This window comes from Arabidopsis lyrata (genome assembly GCF_000004255.2).
Source record: "Arabidopsis lyrata subsp. lyrata unplaced genomic scaffold ARALYscaffold_6, whole genome shotgun sequence".
NCBI lineage: Eukaryota > Viridiplantae > Streptophyta > Magnoliopsida > Brassicales > Brassicaceae > Arabidopsis > Arabidopsis lyrata.
Window position 1 is genome coordinate 9,022,278 of NW_003302550.1, and position 22,233 is coordinate 9,044,510.

Sequence of the window (22,233 nt, forward strand, 5' to 3'; positions counted from 1 at the left end):
TTCGTCTCTGTTTCTTACAGAGTTTCATGAGATGACACACCTCTCTTCTATGTTCATACAAGTTTTTTATGTTCGTTAGATTTGAAGCGAAGCTTTACCATCTTATGATAAATCAGATCAATTTAGAACCATTGGATCTACGGTTGATTTGTTTATACAAATAGCATATGTTGGTGGCTTTTCTCCGGATCGTTTTGTTGGGTATACGGTTTACAAAAATTTCAGGGATAATTTGCGAAGAAAGTTGAAGAAAAGAAGAATTTTCCTTCGCGATTTTAAGATGCCTTTCAGCCGTGATTACAATTGTTTGGAGTTTCGATTCGTCTTTGGTGAAAATCAGAAGAATCAATGGTCGAATTATAGTTATCGGCGACGATTTTCTTCACCGGAATAGAATCTCAGACGGCGGAGGTTGATGTCGGAAAGCTTTTAGAATTTTCATCCAACACGTGTACGACTTGTTGACACGTTTATTTGGTGAACGACCACTGATAAACATTTCTTCATCTTTAAGTAATATATCTGTATGGGCCTTGTAGGGCTGTAATCTGTTGTAGCTCATTTGTTATGAATAAAATTATAATTAAGAGAAAAAAAAAAAAAGATAACAAGCTTATCTGCTAGCAAGCAAATTCCCTTTTTTTTTTTTTTTTTTTACAAACATTAGCAAATTATATATATGTAAAACATTGGAAAAACGTATGAGTAAATTGGAAAAAGCTAAGCAATAAAAAAAAAAAAAGAATTAGAGTGGCTCATGAGTCCACGTCGTCATTTTGGTGACTAAAAATCAAAATATGGATAAGAGAAATAGCGTGAGAAAAAGTGAGCCACACACACGATGAAGTATGGAGGAAGAAGCGATGAGAGTCTCTCTGCTGTTCCCAATTACTACGCTCTCGAGCTCCTCCGCTCTGCATTGTTGCCGAGACACTATTTCTTCTTCTTCTTCTTCTTCGCTAAGCCAACCCTGTAAATTGGCTTAGCGAAGTAGTTTCATCCTTCTCCCGGCCAATTCGCAGGTTTGTATTCCTGAAGCTCCGTTGACTATTCCATCCAAGAATCAATCGGTAAATTGAAGGATTTGGTCATGACGTGCACAGAATCAAATGTGAATTTTGTAGCTAACTTTTGCATACGATTATTGGTTATGTGCATGCATGAACTATCTACGTCATGATTCTGGAAATTTGGGCTGTTGCTGTAAAGCTTTGCCATTGCATTGTTTTTGCCTTGTCTTTATCACATCTGATGCCATAATACTGTTCGTATATATATTTGACTGTTTCTTTGTCCCTTTTGCATTTAGTTTCTGTGAATCGAATAAAAGAAACACTTTGTTGCCTCTTCTGTTGGAGATTAAATTCTAACATGGACATTACATTTTCGAAGATCAAGAGGTGAAAATCTGAGTGTGATGAGTGAGCCAAAGGCCAGGCGTTGGGTTGGAAAATATGAGCTTGGAAGAATGATTGCCGAATGTTCTTTTGGGAAAGTGCGGAGTGCTGTTGATACTCAGACAGGAGACCCCGTGGCTCTGATGATCCTTCATAAAGACAAGGTCCTCAAGCATAAGATGGCTGAACAAGTAATTCGAATTTCCATTTTGGCATCCAGCTTTTTTTCACAGATAGATCTATCTGTCTTCAATCTAGAATTATGATGTGGGTCTCTCCCGTTTGCTTTTACAGATAAAGAGAGAGATTTCTACCATGAAGCTGATAAACCATCCTAATGTCGTGTGCCTGTATGAGGTCTATCTCCATGCCCCAGCTTGCTCTATGTGTCTCTGTTTTCCTTTGATTACCCAGAAATTAACAGCTCTTTGGACTCTGTTGAAAGCTCATTTTTTTAAGGAAATAATTGATATCATTCCAGGTTTTGGCGAGTAAGATGAAGATATATATTGTCCTAGAGTTCATCAGTGGTGGAGAGCTTTTTGACAGAATTGTGAGTTTTCCCTCTTCCTCCCAAGGGCCTTAACTTGTATCTGATACATCCTTAGGTGTTTGAACCATGCATCAGCTTAGAAAGTCCTGTATCTTACAGGTGAAAATATATTAACATTGATGTTAACCAATGCATTAAATTTGAACTTGTGAAGAAAAATGATGGACGCATGAAAGAAGAGGACGCACGGAGATATTTCCAGCAGCTTATCAATGCAGTTGATTACTGCCACAGCAGGGGATTGTACCACAGAGACTTAAAGGTACAAGAAACATTTTTGGTAACTCATACGCCAAGTTTGCAGTGTGATTTCTTTTGAGTGAAGCTAGTTGGTGCCTAAATTTCTTCTTCTTTACTTCTCTCAATGCAGCCGGAAAATTTGCTTCTTGATGTGCAAGAGAATTTGAAAGTCTCTGACTTTGGATTGAGTGCCTTGTCCCGACAAGTCGGGGTAACCCTTGAATTTCTTAGCATTATTTTGTTTGCCTGAGTTCCTACTTATTTGTCCTTGGCTTATTCTAATGAATGTGCCTGAAGTTCAGTAATGATGTTTTCATTGATTATATTAACAAATATCTATAAGACCTGTAACACTGATCTTTCTAGATTCTCAGCTTATCAGAATTACTTGGTTTTGGCAGGGTGATGGCCTTCATCACACTGCATGTGGAAATCCAAATTATGCTGCTCCTGAGGTATGCTTAGTCATGTGGCTTGTTATGCGATTGTTGAACCATGTCTTTAATAGCTTCCTTGTTGCCTTTGTCGCAAGGTTCTTAATGATCAAGGCTATGATGGGGCAAAGGCAGACTTGTGGTCCTGTGGAGTGATACTCTTTGTACTACTTGCTGGGTATTTGCCTTTCGAGGATTCTAGTCTCACGACGCTGTACAAAAAGGTAAGAAGTTTTGTAATAATTTTCAGGCTTCTTCGGTTCTTCCTCACCATTATCTGTGATTACTGTTTCTAAGTAGCATTTTTGTTTTCAGATCTCATCTGCTGATTTCAGTTGTCCTCCTTGGCTCTCTTCTGGTGCTAAGAATTTGATCGTCCGAATCTTGGATCCAAACCCTATGACTGTAAGATATTTCGCTTTACTACTGGCCTACTGCTTTCAAGATTTAAATGTACTTTTTTTGTTTTCTCATTTTGCTTTTTTTTATAAGACCATTAGGCGGGTTAGGGGTTACTAGGAATCTGGTGGAAATTTTATGCCTGAGCGCTAATGGAAAGCTTGAAGAGATCATTCAACATAGACATAGTGGCATTCATAGTGTTGGTCTAATCTCTAAAGTGTAAATTTAAGCGTTCCAAGTAATCGACAGACGTGAAATCATAATTGGGAATCTTAAACTCTGCAATTCTTGCTGACTCTTTCCTTTCCTTTCCATTCCTGAAATGAGCTACTCGTAGTAGATTATCACTTTTTAAAAATGTAAAAAAGTTGTATACCCCTCCTTTAATTGTAGTCCCATGGATAAGCGCATGTTAAGAGTCATACAAAGCGGATGCTTTATCTGTGTCTTGCATGTAGAATTTGAATATCATTCAGAACATCTGCGGATATAGAAACGCCACTCGTCCTTGATTTCAAAAGTGGAACTAATTCATTGTGTTAACATGCCAGCGTATAACAATTCCAGAGATTTTGGAAGATGTGTGGTTCAAGAAAGATTACAAGCCAGCTGTATTTGAAGAGAAGAAAGAAGCAAATTTGGCTGATGTGGAAGCTGTTTTCAAAGATTCTGAAGTGAGTCATTTTATCTATTCTGAGATCTGTTGGATGATTGAGTTGAAGGGTTTAGTCAGCTGGAAATAATCACTTAAATTCCGCACTTGTTTAGGTGTAGAGCATCTGATTCAATAATATCAAGAGTCTCTGATCTTAACCCAAATTTCGGGTTGGAATTGTGCAATGGTTGTCATATTATTTTCTCTTGTTTGAAAATATGAAGACATACTTGAGATAACGTACGACTTTGCTTCACAGGAAGGGAGAGTGCAACTGAGGTCATTTCCTTGTGTGATATGTTCAGGTGGTACTACTTGTGGAGATGTTCGTTCAAGGACCAAGCTGATGAACGGCTTGATAGAACGAGGGAGACCTCAAGAAGCTCATTCCATTTTCAACACACTTATTGAGGAAGGCCACAAGCCAAGCATCATCACATACACCACGCTTGTAACTGCATTAACCCGTCAAAAGCACTTCCACTCTCTCCTCTCCCTCATCTCCAAAGTCCAGAAAAACGGCCTCAGACCCGACACCATTCTCTTCAACGCCATCATCAACGCCTCTTCCGAATCTGGAAATCTCGATCAAGCAATGAAGATCTTTGAAAAAATGAAGGAAAGTGGATGTAAACCCACAGCAAGTACATTTAATACTCTCATTAAAGGATATGGAAAAATTGGTAAGCTAGAGGAATCGTCAAGACTCCTGGAGATGATGTTACGGGATGAGATGCTCCAACCAAATGACAGAACATGTAACATACTTGTCCAGGCTTGGTGTAACCAGAGGAAGATTGAAGAAGCATGGAACATTGTATATAAGATGCAATCTTTTGGGGTAAAACCTGATGCAGTCACTTTTAACACATTGGCAAGAGCGTATTCGCGGATCGGGTCAACATGTACAGCTGAGGATATGATCATACCAAGGATGTTACACAACAAAGTTAAACCGAATGTACGTACCTGTGGTACCATTGTGAATGGCTACTGTGAAGAGGGAAAGATGGAAGAAGCTTTGAGGTTTTTCTATAGAATGAAGGAACTTGGAGTTCATCCAAATCTGTTTGTTTTTAACTCTCTAATCAAAGGCTTTCTTAACATCAACGACATGGATGGAGTTGGTGAGGTGCGCTTTATAGTTTATAAACTTTCAATAATTTTTCATTCACATCCGTTTGTCTAATTTTAAATATTGGCATGCTAATATAACAGGTGGTGGATCTGATGGAAGAATTCGGAGTAAAACCTGATGTGGTAACGTTTAGCACTCTAATGAATGCATGGAGCTCTGTAGGAGATATGAAAAGATGCGAAGAGATCTATAGAGATATGTTGGAAGGAGGAATAGATCCCGACATTCATGCATTTAGTATCCTTGCCAAAGGGTATGCTCGAGCTGGAGAGCCCGAAAAGGCGGAGCAAATCTTAAATCAGATGAGAAAATTTGGTGTTCGCCCAAATGTAGTGATCTACACACAGATCATAAGTGGCTGGTGTAGCGCGGGTGAAATGAAGAAAGCGATGCAGGTATATAACAAAATGCGTGGAAGCGTTGGTTTATCGCCTAACTTGACTACGTACGAGACTCTTATATGGGGATTTGGGGAAGCTAAGCAGCCATGGAAAGCGGAAGAGCTTCTGAAAGAAATGGAAGAGAAGAATGTTGTTCCCACAAGGAAAACTATGCAACTCATAGCTGATGGATGGAAATCTATTGGTGTCTCTAATAGTAATGATGCCAATACATTGGGATCTTCCTTCTCAACTTCCTCCAAACTCAACATCCCAAATAACATCGCTTCGTCGAGAAGTCCATTGTTTTCAAAAGGAATGCCTGAAAAACCAAAGCTATGTATCAAGTCTCAGTTTGGTTTGAGGCAGAGTGTTTTTGTGGTGTTGTGCAGAGACCAGATTGGGGAAGCTGGGAGATTTTGCAAGTTCATGTAGACTTTGTTTTGCTTTAGAGATGGAGCTAAATTTAAGGGTAAGAAAGGCTAACCAAAGATTGGTGTCGATCGTTTTTTCAAGGTAAAGAGGAAGCAACCAATACATTTTTCTGTACAAATATATATTTTCAGTTAAATGGAAAATATGGTGTTGAAGGGTTTAGTTATGGTTGGTTTAAGGATGTAATTAAAACTTAAAGAGACAACAATTGCGTTTCAATATTTTTTTTAAAGGCGAGGAGATAACAATAATATGATGAAAAATGTGTTTCAAGCTCCCATCCTCATCTACATATACATTTTTACAGGGGATTTTTGCAAAAAGTCTTTTGGATCCGGGTTTTATCCGGGATTAACTATATTCGGATCTAGGATAAGGATTTTTAGGAATGTTGTCTTAAAACCACATTAATTCTTAATTAACACCTAAATTGGAAATATATATAATATATCTAAACTAACCATATTTGTTAATTACCTTAACTACTTCTAACAATAATTATTTAACTATTTATTTCTATATAGAAAGAATATGTGATTAAAATAAATATTTTGTAAAATATTGATTTGGGAAAAAATTGTTCTTACGAAAATAATTTGTTTTGTTATAAAAATTAATATTTGTTATTTGTAATTAAATTACATAAATAATAATAATAATTTGTCTACACCATCAAATGAAAATAGTTAGTTATTTAATTTTTTTTATTTAATATTACGTAATTTAAAAAAAATAAATTCAACAATATAATGTCAATGGGTTTAATTCTTAAGATTTGAAAATATTAAAAAAAGATACTAACCAAAAATTATCTATCCTAATTTGTTTCTAACAATTTGGACACAAATATTTCAAATCTTTCGAAAATTTAATGTGATCACATTTGTTACTAAAATCTCGATTATATTCCTAAAATCTCGAGAAGATCTTCCTTTAAATCCGCAAATTAGAATTTTTGAATTAAATAAACTAACAATACGAATATTCCTAATATATTCGAGTACTAATAATCCTTATTATAGTATATTCCTTATCTAAATACTAAATCTTTTATTTTTAATTCTAATCAAAATTTATGAAATCGGAAATCAATCATGATTTCTTAAACATCCTTAAATTTCGAAATAATCAACAATTCGAATATGCTGAAAATCATAACGAAATATCTTTATTTACTTAAATGTTTTAGTAATCGTTATAGCAAAAAAATCAATTCCAGCGCTATTGGTTCTTTAAACTTTTTGATTTACATAGATATTTTGTATTCCATAATTAACTCATTAAAATCTTTGATTTAAATAACTACAATGTGAAAATTAGTATATGTAATAAATATAACATATAATATTTACGAGATTTTCATATACTTGATCCCCAACCCAAATTGGCGAATATATTATTTCTCATAAAATATCTTTAAAAGATTTTTTTGTTTCGTTTAGATATTATTCAACAAACTTCCTAAAACAAATGGAAATATCTTTAATTAGCTTTCCTCATTCATAAATCCCACCATGCATATAGACGTTATTCAGTTGATAATACAAAATCAAATATATTAGGAATCAAATATATAATTTTCGAATATTTGCAAAATTGTTTTAATTTGTAGGTCAAACCTAAACTTCTCGAGTACTTTTCATTCATCTATATAAAGAAGATCTTTTCAACCATTGATCCACAATACTAAACGTTTTCGTAATAGAGATTTATATGGCTTCTTTTAAACAATGTTCTTAGTACATTTTATATTTCACGTTTGTTTTCTTTTAAAAAGTTAATTGTCACCTACTTTTCTTATGTTGCAGCTTTCGATTTTAAGATCTTGGAAACTATGGACATCATCATCTCCGTCTCCAAAGAAACTATCAAATAAAGTATGCATTAAAAGGTTAGTTAGTCCTTCTTCTTATCTTCAGATACAAATATTTTAATGTCCAGTATTTTTTTACATTTTCAGAATTTCATGTTTCCTCATAATGATTGTAAATGATTTTCTTTTATAGGCTAACATAACAAGTCCATTCTATTAATTCAATTTCTTTAACGAAAAAAGGAAACAAATTTGTTAATAAAATAAAGTTCTTATTCTTAATTTTGATTATTCTAATGTTATGTATTTTAATTGTTTTTATGATATATACTTTACAAAAACCTGTGGATCCGTGTTTTGGTTGGTAAGTGTAATTTTTCTAATCTTTTAAAACCTTTTATAACAATTACATGTTTTATATGGTTAAAAATCACATCATATATATTTTATTTTCTTATCCAATGTATTTCATGTTTAATGTTTTCTAATACTTTTTTTTATGTATATTTTGGTTTTGACTAATTTTATATATAAGTTCTTAATTTAATCTATTAAAGTTTCCAAAGAAAACATTTTAAATATAAGTTCTTAATTTAATCTATTAAACTTTATTAAAAGTAAAATATTATATTTATTTAAACTTTTTAAAAAGTTTAATTTTATAAAACGTTGTAAATATTTATAATATTAGGAATTTTATAAAGTTTCAAATATTAAATAGTTGAATTTAATAATAATTTATAAGAAATTTAAACATTATAAATATTTACAAAAGATACGGGACGATATATTACGGGTGAAATCCTAGATATAACAATCAAAATACTATTATGAATTTTGGGTCGATATTAAATGAAGTTTCAAATATTAGAAATCTTTGAATTTTATTGAAAAATGACAAAATGATGTAGATTGGACGGGACAGAGTTATATGGTCGCGGACGAGTTTGTGGTCGATATTAATACAGTATGATATACTACGGGTAAAATCCTATAAGTAACAATCAAAATATAACTATACAATCTTAAACACTAAACAAAACTAAACAAATAATATTAACAAAACAAATAAAACTTCAAATTTTAAATCTTTTGTTATAAATATCGTCATACAGTGTACCATACATTTAAATCAAATAAAACAATAGCATATATCTATAGATCATCTTAAAAAAAAAAATTTATTATTATTTAATAAAATTATAGACCCGCGGTGTACCGCGGGTTAATATCTAGTTATCGACAAAATCAATTGTGTCTCCAACTGGAAAACGTTTTACCTACACAATAAAGGGACTATATAGGAGACAGCTCTTACCATCAGGCTCCTTGTGATTTACAAATGCACCAAACTAATCAATGGGTACAAAGTTGTCCTTTCTAGCTTCTTCAACCTCTGAATCACCAATCTACTTAACAATCCAAATAACTTAGTTAATTATGTTGTGCAGAGAGACGAGTCAAGCTCCATTGAGTCTCCAGCAGCAGCTTCATCTATCGAGAGAATAGCCAGGTGATTAGCCGCTTCATGATCCTCAGAGGTAACTACTAGAGTAGAAGGTTCTGGACTCAGAATGTGACCGTTGAAAGTGGAGCATCCCGTAGTATCCTCATAAGTAATCTTAGGCGTATTTGGTATAAGAACATGTGAACTCAGATTCTGACCGACGAGACTGAAGCATCCCGTAGCCTTATCAAAGCATCTTCTAACAATAGCAATGCGATCAAGATCGTGAGCAAGGTTAGACTTGTACAAGTAGTCCTTGTACCTAATGTAGAAAACAGCATTTTTGGCATAGAGTCCTTGTTCATCATCAATGGCCACGTCTAGAATCTCCAAGTTGGGAAGACCAAAATCCTTAGCTTCCCTGTACCTATGAGTAGTGGCAACAGCAAGTTGCAAATATAGAAGAACCCAAGCATTCTCTTGCAGCTCAGATTCCTTCACCTGAAGATGAGAGAAGAAAAACATATGTAACATTGTAATAGTGTGTAAAAAGGATATCATCGTCCTTACCAGGTAATATGTTTCAAAAGGATTCTCTAGCGGGCACTTAGGGAAGCTATGATCTATCATCAAAAACCCTTTGCCATCTCTTGTTTCCCCTATACAAAAAAAAAGATTCAGAATTTAATACCAAAATTAATAATGATGCAAAGCCAATCCAGAATAACCAACCTCGAACTTTTGCAATATGGCAATCGAGAATAAATTTGCCAAAACTATGTTCTGATACTTTAGTCTGGAAAGTGACAAGGGCACCAGCAGGATCAATTGCATCCAAAGTAATGTAGTAAGAAGAAGCAGCAGAACCAGTGGACATAACGTATTGCTTTACGCGACTCAGCTCAAACTTTGTACCCTGCTGAGAGAAGAACAACTTGTTAAGAAATTGAATTGTAGCATCACAAAATTCTTTTTTTTTTTTTTTTTTTAAAAGTAGAGAACCTGGACGAAATTGTAACGATGGAGGCCCATCTTAGCATAGAAGAAGACCAAGGCAGGACAAGGAAACCGTTGATTACAGACTTGTACCATATATCCGTGCGTAGAAGCCTTGAGATCGTAAGCCTAAGAAGAAGAAGAAGCAGCAGCAGATGATTTGAATCTCTTCAAATTAAACAAGGGGAAAGAAAGATGATGAAAGAATTTACTTACACCACCGCATCCTAGAGGACTCCGCCGCATGATTCCTCGCACGTTGATTTGAGGCCTCCATCGCAAAGTATTCGCGTTGATACTCCATTATTATCCGATTTAGGTTTTAGGTTTCAGGCGATGATGATGATTGATTGATGATGCTTTTTTTTCTTCTTTCTTTTTCGCTTTTGGTGATTTATCCATCTTATTTATGGGCTTTATTTGGGCCTTCACAATCCAATAAGAAACCCAAGATGACACGGTGATGACTGATGAGGATGCTTTTGATTGCTTTTGATTTCAAACATGTTTGAAGCTGACCCTCATAAACTAAGAAATTTATTGATATATATATATATTTTTTTTTGGTGAGTTATTGATATATATATATAAGTACGATATTTTTCATGTAAATAACAATAATGTTGGCGATGTTGCATAATCTCGTTTTCGTTGATCAATTCTCTTACTGGTATTTTAAGCACCTAGACTTCCTTGGCGGCCAAGTTTTAGAACATTGCTTTAAGATAAACAACCGAAATTAAATTAAGAGAATAAAAGAGAGATAAATAATTGTCATAAGGATGAGCAAAATATGAGTTCATACTTCACATAACACTAAAACCAAACAAATAAAAAAGGGAAAGAAGCAAAAGATGTCCTAAAGAACGCAACCAGAATCAAGTCATAATGAAACTTCACTGTAGAAATAATAAATCTTGTTTCTTTTTTATGGGGATAAAATTCTCTCACTTAGCCATCATGACTTTGACGAATTCTTCATAGTTGATCTGACCATCGCCATCAACATCCGCTTCTCGGATCATCTCATCAACTTCCTCATCGGATAGCTTCTCCCCGAGATTTGTCATCACATGTCGAAGCTCTGCTGCAGATATGAAACCATTCTGGTCTTTATCAAAAACCCTAAAGGCTTCCTTCAGCTCTTCCTCTGAATCAGTGTCCTTCATTTTCCTTGCCATCAGGTTCAGGAACTCCGGGAAATCTATGGTCCCGTTCCCATCTGCATCAACTTCATTGATCATGTCTTGTAGCTCAGCTTCTGTTGGGTTTTGCCCCAAAGACCTCATCACGGTTCCGAGCTCCTTGGTGGTGATGCATCCTGCAACCAGATTCAGGTATAAGCTTTATAGACAGACTTATTATATCCACAGTCCGGGTTCATACAGCAGTTCCATATATGTTTTGAGACGATTAAGTTAAACGAACCAAATACGTATCATGTCAAGATCCCAAAGGAAAAAGCAAAACAAACAAAAGTCATTGCATTTCTTATTTCAATCTGGAAAGTAAAAAGAGAATGATTTCTTATTTGAAAGAAGCTCTACTAAGTTAACAAAAGAAACTTCATTTATAAACACTAGAAATAAACACTATTCCAAGTCTACCTAAAGTGTCAGGGTAAAAGAAATACTCCATATTTCCTTATGTGTATTGTACTAGCAAATCAAGAGACAATATTCTTTTCCAGATCTCTTTACATGGTATCAAAAGCCAGAATCAAAACCCTAGCCACTTCGTTCCATTTAAGAATGAAGCAACACAACATAATTTTGCAAGTTTTTCACCAATCAGAGCAATATATTCCGAATATCTCTTTGCTTTTTGGTATAATCAAACTACTACGAATGATATTTAGTTTTACTTAAAGACATAGAAAAATCTACAACATCAATCCATTTTCAACAATTATCCTTCAATATACTACTCAAACTCTCAACATATGGATAAATTTCATAAACCATTTCATTGCTACATCACGAGAACAGTTTGACAAAAAAAAAAAAATGGTCTCGATTCGATTGTTCATATCTACGATTAGCATTGACTAGCGAAATACGGGACGAGTCATGAATCGTTATCGAATATGCCAAAAGCTAGATCGATCGTTCAAGAATTCAAGTGAAACAAACACGAATTATCATAAATCTGTCAAACAAATTCAACAACTCAACACAAGTAAACACGAGAAATCATCGGGGAAAAAAACGCAAAGATCTGTGAAAGAAACATACCATCACCATCCTTATCGAAGAGGCTAAAGGCTTCCTTGAACTCTGAGATCTGGTCATCGGTGAGCTGATCCGCCATTTTCCTTCTTACCTTTTCTACAAAATTTTGCTACTGAATATTATTTGCCTCTCCAATAAATAATAATTCAGCAAGAGCTTGATGCTTATAAATGAGAGAGAGCCCATCAACATAGAGTTGGGCCTCTAAAGATCAAATTCTTTATGATTTTTGTCTTTTTTTAGTTTTAGAGTTTTTTTAAGACATTTGTAAGAAACTTGCTTTCTTCAAATTTGTTTTTGTAATAGTTTTGTAACCTATGCAATTAATTTAGACTTACTAGGTAATTAATCTATCAAATTAAGATTTATTAAATCTTGCTTACTATTTTCAAAACTGATTTAGTATAATATTTTATTAATATATATCAATTAAATTTGTGACATTTACTTTTTCATTTAAATATTGACTTATAAAAAGTTTTTTTTAACTAGGATAGATATTTAAGGATACTAGAATAATTCAAAATGTTATAAAGGTTTAGAATCTGTTGAAAATTAACATATGGATGCATGTAGAATGATGAGAGTATCCTCCAAATTTACGTTGCATGGAATTAGAAACGGGTATGTGAAAGCGAAATTTTCACTTGAATAATTTTTTTATAAAAGTGGATAAGTTTGATCGATTTTTACATTTTTTATGAAAAATAAGTAATCTGTAGATTTTTCAATTAAACTGTGTTCAAATTTCTTTTTTTTTGCTTTTTAATATTAAAAAGGAGTGTTCGCTTATTATAATATATGAAGTCTCATTCTACACTTCTAGAATTTATCCAATCGCTAGAGATGAGTCTAATGAGCTTTTGCCATGATGATTTGTTTAGTGTTCTAACAATAGTCAGGCTATAACCATTACACAAAACGGTTGCAATGTATGACTTTTGTTGAACTTTGTAGTAACTAGTTAGTGAGAGTGAAGCAACAGTTTTTCTTTCTTACATAAAAAACTCATATATATATACTTAAGAGTATATAGTAGTGGTAATCACAACCATTTTTTAAAATGCTATCTAACAAAAATATATGAATTTCATCGATTACTTTCCCGTTAAGTATGAATGTAGAAACAGATAAAATGAGGGAAACAAAAACTATTAATTAGGTCTATATCTAGTCAAAATCTGAATACTCAAATCTTTTGTCATTACAGTAATTAACCCAAAATAATTGACCAAAAAAAGCAAAAAAACATAATTTTATTTCTTAAGAAAATTGAATACCTTACAAAGGAAAGAAATGAAGTATTATTGTCCCATACGAAAAAAAAAAAAAAAAAAAAAAAAAACCCAAGTGTCCATTATATGAGAGAGTCCCTACACGAAATTAAATTAGTTTTTGTCTGGTAGCTACAACATTTCTACAATCATCATCGTATCTTTCGTCACATCTCCATCTCTTCTTTCTCTTCCTCACCTTCTTATTATTATTAACTTAGCCCTTTTTTTTTTTTTTTTTTTTTCTCCTGTGATAAGCGAATTCTGCGCCATAGATTTTCTTTGAATTTCTTCCTCTAACTCTTAGTTCCCCAAAGGCTACATCGGTTTTGTCACCTCTACTTGCTCACTTTTCTCCGGCCAATTTTGCAGGTTTGTTGTTGGTTTCTCCATGTTTTTGCTTCGAATTCGATGAGCAATTCGGTAACTTAGAGAGTTTAAATTACTTGCTTACGCTTCTGATCTCTGTGTAGAGTGTGTATACTCTGTATATATATGATGATGATGATGATGATGATGATGATTGATGATGATGAGTTTGTTAGCTAACTCGAGAATCTCGCTTCAATTGTGTACACATGATTATTGGTTTAGTGGAGGATTTGAATTTGTAGATGTTTTTTGGAGTAACTAAAACGGATGATCGGAATTTCCGGAGAAAAGCTCCGCTGCTAGATTTGGCATCACCTTGTGGATTTCTTGCAGCTGTTTTTGCGCTTTGTCTTTATCGAATTCTGTGGCATATTACTCTTCTTTTTACTTGACGGTTTCTTTTACTTTTTTTTTTTTGCATTTAGTTTCTGTGAATTGAGAAAAGAAACACTATCTTCTTGCCTGATGTTATGTTGGATTCTTTACATGGAATATTTCTTATATAGAGATTACATTTTCCAGAACACAGCTTTTGAAGATCAAGGAGTAATGAATCGGCCAAAGGTTCAGCGTCGTGTTGGAAAGTATGAGGTTGGAAAAACGCTTGGACAAGGCACTTTTGCCAAAGTGCGGTGTGCTGTTAATACTAAGACTGGAGAACGTGTGGCTCTCAAAATCCTTGATAAGGAGAAGGTTCTCAAGCATAAGATGGCTGAACAGGTAACTCTCTTTCCTAATTAGCAGATTCGCCCGTTTTCGTTTCTAGATGCATCTTCGATCCATAAGTATGATGTGTGTCTTCCCCTTTTCTTTTTACAGATAAGGAGAGAAATTTGTACTATGAAGCTAATAAACCATCCAAATGTAGTGCGGCTGTATGAGGTCTATCTCCATGTCCCCACTTTTCTCTATGTGTCTCTATTTTTCTTTAGCTTTCTTTTGAGCTCTTTGTATGTGAAGCCAATATGCTGAAAGCTAACTTCTATGAAAATAATCGATACTGTTCCAGGTTTTGGCGAGCAAGGCTAAGATATATATTGTCCTAGAGTTCGGTACTGGTGGAGAGCTTTTTGACAAAATTGTTAGTTTTCCTTAATCCCTCCCAACGGATTTATAATTTGTACATAATGTATCTATCTATTGGTGTTCCTGTATTTTACAGCTGAAACTTCTTCTTATCTCTGACGTAAACATAACCCTTGCATTGTGCGTTGTGAAGGTACACGATGGGCGCTTGAAAGAAGAGAACGCACGGAAATATTTTCAGCAGCTTATCAATGCAGTTGATTACTGCCATAGCAGGGGAGTGTACCACCGGGACTTAAAGGTATGAGAATTTTTGGTAAATCTTGGGCCCAAGTTTGCAGTATGTGTTTTTAAAGTCCAGCTAATTGATGCTTACAATCTCACTGCAGCCGGAAAACTTGCTTCTAGATGCTCAAGGAAATCTGAAAGTCTCTGATTTTGGATTGAGTGCGTTGTCCCGACAAGTCAGGGTAACCACTGAATTTTAATTTTCTTTCTTCGCATCCTTTTGTTACCTGAATTTATACTGATTTGTCCATGTCCCATTCTAATGAATGTGCCTGTAGTTCAACAACGATGTGTATCCCTGGCTGTTTTTACATATATCTAATAAGCTGTGAACACTGATCTTTCTAGTTTCTCCGCTAATGAAACTTATTTGGTCTTGGCAGGGTGATGGTCTTCTTCACACTGCATGCGGAACTCCAAACTATGCTGCTCCTGAGGTATGCTTAGTCATGTGTCTTGTCATGCCGTTGTTGCACCATATTACTAATAGCTTCCTTGCTGCTCTTGTCACAAGGTTCTTAATGATCAAGGTTATGACGGGGCAACCGCAGACTTGTGGTCCTGTGGAGTGATACTGTTTGTACTACTTGCTGGCTACTTGCCTTTCGAGGATTCTAATCTCATGACGCTGTATAAAAAGGTAAGAAGTTTTGTCATTTTTTCAATGCTTCTTCCTTCCCCATTATCTGTGATTACTGTTTCTATGTTACACTTTCGTCATTTTTCAGATAATAGCTGGTGAATTTTATTGTCCTCCTTGGCTCTCTCCTGGTGCTAAGAACTTGATTGTCCGAATCTTGGATCCAAACCCTATGACTGTAAGATATATCAGTTTATTAATGCTTTCAAGATTTAAATCGATCCCTCTTTTGTTTTCTTCTGTCGAACCCCACAAGGCAACAATCTTGTCTTGTTGTTATTCTTAGACACTTAGGTGGGCTAGGGCTTACCAGGGATCAGGGGGAACATTTGCTTGAACACTACTGGAAACTTGAGAACATAGTTGCATTTTATTGTTTGTCTTGTGCTATTTTTAGCATTAGTTTAATATCAAAAATATATAGTTCTTCATATTTAGGCATCATTTACTATTTTGTAAATGGAGTGATATCGTGAAAGCATGGTTATTGACTTTGAAAATTTATCCATAGTGTTGGGTTAAACTGTACGTTTCTGTGTCATATAAATAAATAATTTCCGTTCTAGTTGACTTTTTTCTTCTGGAGATATCTACCTGAAATGAGCTTCTGCTAGTAAATTTTATCATAATCTTTCTAAGTTGCTCAAAAGTTTACGACTCTCCTGCATTTGTTTAGTTATATACATAGCAGATTATGATAGATATTCAGTTATGATTTGGTGAAGATTGATTGAGATTGTTTGATTAGTATCTTAATAATGTGATATATAACTAAGGGATTATTTATGTGTTTTCTTTTCTGGGTTTTGGGGGTTTTCCTATTTAATAAACTCTTGAATAGCAATAGGGTAATAATCGGATTTCTTCTGACAACAAGAGTTTGGGAATTCTTTGTATAAAGTTTTCCTTGTGGGGGAGTTTACGTTTGTAATCTCTTTTATATACTTTTTATATCAAAGTATTTCTATATTTCCTCTTAGACTCTTTATTACTTTTATTTGTGTGTTTTGCATGTAAAACTTGATAATTTAAAGCATCTGAAATAAACTAACGCCATTCGTCCTTAATTTCATCGGCGGAACTAATTGACTGTGCGTTAACATGACAGCGTATCACAATTCCTGAGGTTCTGGAAGATGCGTGGTTCAAGAAAAATTACAAGCCAGCTGTTTTCGAGGAGAAGGAAGAAGCCAACTTGGATGATGTGGACGCTGTTTTTAAAGATTCAGAAGTGAGTCTTACTTATTTAGTCTGCGATCTATAAGATGAATTTACTGTTTTTTCCTTTTTTCAAGTTACTTGAATAAATGTAAATAACAGCGTGTGATTTATTAACAGGAGCATCATGTCACAGAAAAGAAAGAGGAGCAACCAACTTCGATGAATGCCTTTGAGTTGATATCAATGTCGAGAGCTCTGGATCTCGGGAATTTGTTTGAAGAAGAAGAGGTGTGTCTCTAAACTTAACATGCTTATTTGCTTAAATCCTTGAGCAAACACTCATTTAGTATGACTTGACATTATCGATACAACTTTTCTCATGATAATAGCGGATATTTGGACCGTGCTAGGGTTCAGTCTTGTCACATTATTATATTTTCACTAATGAAGTCTATACTGTTTAACTTACAGGGATTCAAGCGAGAAACGAGATTTGCAGCTAAAGGCGCAGCTAATGATTTAGTCCAGAAGATTGAAGAAGCTTCTAAGCCGCTTGGTTTTGATATTCAAAAGAAAAACTATAAGGTAATTCGATCGTGTGAAACCCTAACAGCTATGGGCATCGTCTTTTCCTTAACTTAGATGGCTTCCTGTTAGAGTTAAGAATCACAAACACAAGCAAAAAAAGACTCACTCCCTCGGTATAAACTGATGAACTCTAACCTCACCAACAAGTTCACTTATAGAAGGACTACCTATTAGAGTAGAAAATGAAGGTCCTGATTAACATATTATCACGCTCATTGCTCACTTGCTGCGGTGTGGAAGTTTCCTTTAATGGATATCGAGTTATTTTAATTATCACTGAAGCGCTACTTTTATACACAGATGAGACTTGAAAACGTGACTGCTGGAAGGAAGGGAAACCTAAAAGTTGCAACTGAGGTACATTATGATGCACTCATGGCTCTTTTCTGTTATGAAATTAGTATCTGAATCCGAATTGGCATGGAACTAAAGAAGTGACCTTGTCTATATAATATTTTGTAGATATTTCAAGTATCACCGTCACTTCATATGATCGAAGTCCGGAAAACTAAAGGGGATACATTAGAATTCCATAAGGTAAATAAGGAAGGACATCCTCTTTTTTGACGAATGAGTTAATGTTCTTTCGAGGACCACTACTTATATCTCTGTTCCTCTACTTTCTTTGCAGTTCTACAAGAAGCTCTCGACCTCACTTAACGATGTGGTTTGGAAATCTGGCGAGAGCTCTGGTCTAAGCAACTAAGAATAGACTGATTCAAGTCCTGCTTATGACTATCCTTATTTAGCTTTTGCTTTCTGATACTTTTTTTTTTTTTTCAAGACTCAATTCTTTTAAATATTAGAGACAAAAACCCATGAGATTGACTCTGTACATATCGAAGCATGTGCAGTAACATTATGCTGTTCATATCATTGCAAACTTCGATTGTGTTGTGTCAAACATTTTGTCCAAATGGCTGCTTCTATAACTCGGTTTATTTACTACTATTACATTCGACAACGTTCGTAAGAAAGTCGTGAGTTAAAAACGACATCGTTTCGAAAATAATTTGATATCACAAAAAAATAAAATAAAAATCGCCGTTGCCGGGGATCGAACCCGGGTCACCCGCGTGACAGGCGGGAATACTTACCACTATACTACAACGACCTTGTTGTTACAGGAACGTACTTTAACATGTCTTACTTTAGTTATTGTCGGGACCTGTGTTATTTATTTATCCACTTGAGAGATTTCTATGGTCGATACAATTTGGTATCCGTTATCAACTAGAATTCGAAATATTGTGTGAACCTTGGAGCTATGGCTTCCTTATCGACGATAACTCAACCGTCTTTAGTGCACATTCCCGGCGAATCCGTCCTCCATCACGTACCAAGCACGTGCTCTTTCCCGTGGAAACCAACTATCACCACGAAGCGGATTATCTGTTCGCCTGCTAGGAACTCTGGTGAGGTATCGGCAGAAGCAGAAACCGAAGTTGGATCTAGCACCGCCGTGGATGAAGCACCAAAAGAATCTCCGTCTTTAATATCCGCTCTCAACGTCGAACGCGCTCTTCGTGGCCTTCGTAATCCCCTCTCTCACTCTCTTTCTCTCTGCCTCTCGTTTCCATTTTTTTAAAAATATTGGTTTGAATCTTGAAGAAGAAGAAAATGAATAAGAAAAATTGATGGTGGTTTGGATTAGAATGCAGCAATTACAGATGTTGATCACTATGGACGGCTTGGGATTTCTAGAAATTGCTCTTATGATCAGGTCAGTTTTGCCTCGTTCATCAGTTTCAATCTCTTTTGATTATATTTGGAGAGTTTCTTCAGCATTCGTTACTTGACTATAATATATTCAGGACTTGTATAAGTTTTGATTGTTCATACCATACAGAGCAGTCCTGATTTAAGTCCAAAATTAGAGAAAACAAAGAATGATTTTAGTTTGAATCTTTTAAGTAGCAATATTTCAAAATGAAAACTCTTTTTGTTATCAGGTTAGAATTGGTTACCAAGATAGAGTTAAGGAGCTAAAGGAACAAGGCCTAGACGAAGAACAACTCAAGAACAAGATGGATCTTGTCAAAGTCAGTATCACTTTTAAAATAATACCGTTTTGATGAATTTTTACCATATCATCTTGTCAGATTCATGGAGTTTATATAAAGGAATTTGAGGATGAATTTTTAGGAGTCATATACGATATTGTCGACCGTGGAAGAGAGAAGAATGTACGATTGGAGTCTAGCCAGAAGCGAAAAAGCAGAGCGGTACGTGTGGCCATTTGAGGTTGACATCATGGAACCATCCAGGGAAGAGCCGCCTCCTCAGGTCTGTTTTGTTACGGTCTGAATAATGTTGAGAATACTTTAAACCGCATTAATTTTGGTTCGGCTTAGTTAGTTTTTATTTCGGGTTCTTATAAAATAAAATGTTTGGGAAAAAATGGACAGGAACCGGAAGATGTCGGACCAACGAGGCTTTTAGGATACTTCATTGGGGCATGGCTTGTCCTTGGTGTTGCTCTTTCTGTTGCATTCAATCGTTAGCCAAATTTCGTTTCTTTAATTATACTCTTCTTCCTCACTTCAAATCCGATGTATATTTACCCGATTAGATATCTACGTGTAATATACTACTAATATATCTGATGATGTACTTCTTCAACCTACAACAACGTAATGTATCTCATGTATGTTGGGGTAATTTATGTATCACGTTTCCACGTAGTAATGCATAGACCTAAACACCAAATTATATTTTTTGGACCAAAAAAATTAATACTATGCAGAAAAAAAGAGAGAGCAAAACTCACCTAAACACACATTCCATTTCCAAAATCACTATGGAAACAGGCGGAGATTAATAACTTGATGATATGGCATAAGTAAAAGTACTATTTCTTTTTAGTTTGGATTATCAAGATTTTAAATTTGTGGTAAAGCGATTAAGAATATAATGATGAGTTCATTATGCGCGGACACATCATTTATAATTTACTATTTTAAGCATCAGAAGTGATGCATTTTCAATAGTCTTGTCTATTTGTTTGTAACATCATTTCAATCATGTGGTGAAAAACCATTTGTGTTGATCACATAAAAATGGGCAAACATTTGCAGATGTTCGCGCGTGCCAAGCACTTAATGTTTGTAAGAAAACCAAAAATAAAAAATCGTTGGATATGAGAGATGCAGATGTTTATAAAATCTTAAACCGGAATGAGAGATAAGGTCTGGTTCTCAAACAAACGTCGTCGGGAGTTCAGAATCAAAAATTCAATCTATATATTAATCAACAACTTAAAAAAAATGTTTGAGTTGACGTAAATAAATTGTTTAAGCTTCTTGACTTAGTACTACTTAATAAATAATTAACTCAATAAGATACAAATAAAAAAACCGTAGTAGTATTTTAGTAACGTAGATATTAATTAGGGTACACGACCTGTTTGACTTCATAATAAACTAGTGATCAAGCTTTTAGTTTTTGATAAGGAACTAAAGCCAACGGCTTTAGTGGAATCGCAAACATTAATTTTTCTAAAAACATTAATCAAAAAACAAATTGAAACAATTGACTAATGCTAAAATTTGGTATTGCAGATTTTTTATGTCCTAATCATAAGAAAATAAATTTAACTATGTAATAAATAAGATAAAAACACATGTGATGAGTCTGATGACTAAAGCTAAATTAGTTTTAAAATTTCATCATTTCATATTTATGATACTTTGATGATAGTAAATACGCTTATGGTAATATGCTTAAAAATCATTTTTGGAATTAATATTCGTAATATTTAAATATAAATTATGTAGAAGATACACAAAAGATATGTATTAATAATAAATGTCAAGATGTAATTCTACAGACTAAATATTGTTTTCAAGTTTTACTTGTCAGCTAATATATAGATAATATTTTCACATATACTCTTGTCAAAAAATTGACTGCAAATAATATATGTTGTTAAATTACTTTATAGGACAACATTTCGGTATTACTTATATATAATTCGGGCGGAATTTGGGAAAGGCCCTCCTAAATCTTTATATTTTAATGTTGAGTCGGTCACAAACTTTTTATTTTCCCGTTTAATACCCAGGTCAGCGAAATGCATAATGTAAAGTAAATTTGCCTGCCCCACGATTATTGTAAAACAATAATTGAATTAGAGAGACGAATGTCGTCAATTTATTAACGTTTACTTTCTATTTTTTTTTTGTCATCATTGACGTTTACTTTATGCATGAGAAAGTAGTATAAAAGTTGATCAATAATTTTAAATTTATGGTTTATTACCGGAACAACACAATCTATAGTCGCTCAACATGTAAACTATTTGACATATTCTTCAAAATCTAATATGTTTTTTTTCTTTTGTGTAGTAAAATAACATAGGACGCTCAGTTTTGCTTAAACTATTATATCCCGGCTTTGATTATGTCAACCACTATAATCGTTTTGATAGTACGTATAAGCGATCTTTCACATGTCAAAACAAAAAAAAGTTTAGGAACCGTCCCAAAATCTCTTGTTAATAATATATAAAAGTCAATGAGATAAAACTCACATAAAATACATTCTAATACATATTTTCTATCAATTTATATATTTATAATAAATTAGATTTGTATATCTACGGATTTATGATATTTTCATTTACGGAGAATTTTTTTTTTCGTTTCAGTAACATTTCAAACAGGATTGGGGTCTAAAGAAACAATGACCAATGTTTTTGTTTAAAACGAAGAAGCATAGCAAACTACTTTAGCAAAAAATTTGTTGTTCAGTAACTGTTTAGA

General features: G+C 34.2%; 5 protein-coding genes and 1 non-coding gene across 12 annotated transcripts; 3 read left to right on the forward strand and 3 right to left on the reverse strand.

The window, feature by feature from the left end:
* Positions 1-808: 808 nt before the first annotated feature.
* Positions 809-5,885, forward strand: LOC9308042 (pentatricopeptide repeat-containing protein At5g21222). Of its 5 annotated transcripts, none has more exons than XM_021021725.1 (12): positions 812-1,022; positions 1,399-1,588; positions 1,692-1,754; positions 1,879-1,950; positions 2,105-2,212; positions 2,321-2,401; positions 2,592-2,645; positions 2,723-2,848; positions 2,940-3,029; positions 3,578-3,700; positions 3,941-4,813; positions 4,900-5,885. In XM_021021725.1, the coding sequence occupies exons 2-12, from the start codon at positions 1,418-1,420 to the stop codon at positions 5,632-5,634; spliced, it is 2,496 nt and encodes an 831-aa protein (XP_020877384.1). In that variant the 5' UTR covers positions 812-1,022; positions 1,399-1,417; the 3' UTR covers positions 5,635-5,885. The 5 variants fall into 5 exon arrangements, with proteins under 5 accessions (XP_020877387.1, XP_020877386.1, XP_020877384.1 ...); XM_021021724.1 differs by having other exon boundaries at positions 1,393-1,588; positions 4,900-5,866; XM_021021728.1 differs by lacking the exons at positions 3,941-4,813; positions 4,900-5,885 and adding an exon at positions 3,795-3,841 and having other exon boundaries at positions 809-1,022; positions 1,393-1,588.
* A 2,635-nt stretch (positions 5,886-8,520) lies between these two features.
* LOC9308043 (UPF0725 protein At3g25080) lies at positions 8,521-10,256 on the reverse strand. Of its 2 annotated transcripts, none has more exons than XM_021021735.1 (5): positions 10,107-10,256; positions 9,897-10,019; positions 9,627-9,813; positions 9,465-9,553; positions 8,521-9,395 (listed from the first exon to the last, which is right to left on the reverse strand). In XM_021021735.1, the coding sequence occupies exons 1-5, from the start codon at positions 10,134-10,136 to the stop codon at positions 8,886-8,888; spliced, it is 939 nt and encodes a 312-aa protein (XP_020877394.1). In that variant the 5' UTR covers positions 10,137-10,256; the 3' UTR covers positions 8,521-8,885. The 2 variants fall into 2 exon arrangements, with proteins under 2 accessions (XP_020877394.1, XP_002874033.1); XM_002873987.2 differs by having other exon boundaries at positions 9,627-9,810; positions 10,107-10,255.
* Positions 10,257-10,647: 391 nt separating this feature from the next.
* Positions 10,648-12,291, reverse strand: LOC9310101 (calmodulin-6). Its single transcript, XM_021021736.1, has 2 exons — positions 12,125-12,291; positions 10,648-11,211 (listed from the first exon to the last, which is right to left on the reverse strand). The coding sequence occupies exons 1-2, from the start codon at positions 12,198-12,200 to the stop codon at positions 10,838-10,840; spliced, it is 450 nt and encodes a 149-aa protein (XP_020877395.1). The 5' UTR covers positions 12,201-12,291; the 3' UTR covers positions 10,648-10,837.
* Positions 12,292-13,457: 1,166 nt separating this feature from the next.
* LOC9310102 (CBL-interacting serine/threonine-protein kinase 26) lies at positions 13,458-18,402 on the forward strand. 2 transcript variants are annotated; one of them, XM_021021731.1, is made up of 15 exons: positions 13,458-13,767; positions 14,274-14,487; positions 14,587-14,649; positions 14,777-14,848; positions 14,987-15,094; positions 15,183-15,263; positions 15,465-15,518; positions 15,596-15,721; positions 15,810-15,899; positions 16,830-16,952; positions 17,060-17,170; positions 17,354-17,467; positions 17,771-17,827; positions 17,933-18,007; positions 18,102-18,402. In XM_021021731.1, exons 2-15 carry the CDS (start codon positions 14,317-14,319, stop codon positions 18,174-18,176), a joined length of 1,320 nt encoding a protein of 439 aa, XP_020877390.1. In that variant the 5' UTR covers positions 13,458-13,767; positions 14,274-14,316; the 3' UTR covers positions 18,177-18,402. The 2 variants fall into 2 exon arrangements, with proteins under 2 accessions (XP_020877390.1, XP_020877389.1); XM_021021730.1 differs by having other exon boundaries at positions 14,290-14,487.
* A 110-nt stretch (positions 18,403-18,512) lies between these two features.
* TRNAD-GUC lies at positions 18,513-18,584 on the reverse strand. The gene has a single exon. It is a non-coding gene; the product is annotated as a tRNA-Asp (tRNA).
* Positions 18,585-18,673: 89 nt separating this feature from the next.
* Positions 18,674-20,158, forward strand: LOC9308044 (NAD(P)H-quinone oxidoreductase subunit U, chloroplastic). The gene is made up of 5 exons (XM_002871929.2): positions 18,674-19,005; positions 19,132-19,193; positions 19,423-19,512; positions 19,616-19,756; positions 19,879-20,158. The coding sequence occupies exons 1-5, from the start codon at positions 18,738-18,740 to the stop codon at positions 19,972-19,974; spliced, it is 657 nt and encodes a 218-aa protein (XP_002871975.1). The 5' UTR covers positions 18,674-18,737; the 3' UTR covers positions 19,975-20,158.
* Positions 20,159-22,233: the final 2,075 nt, after the last annotated feature.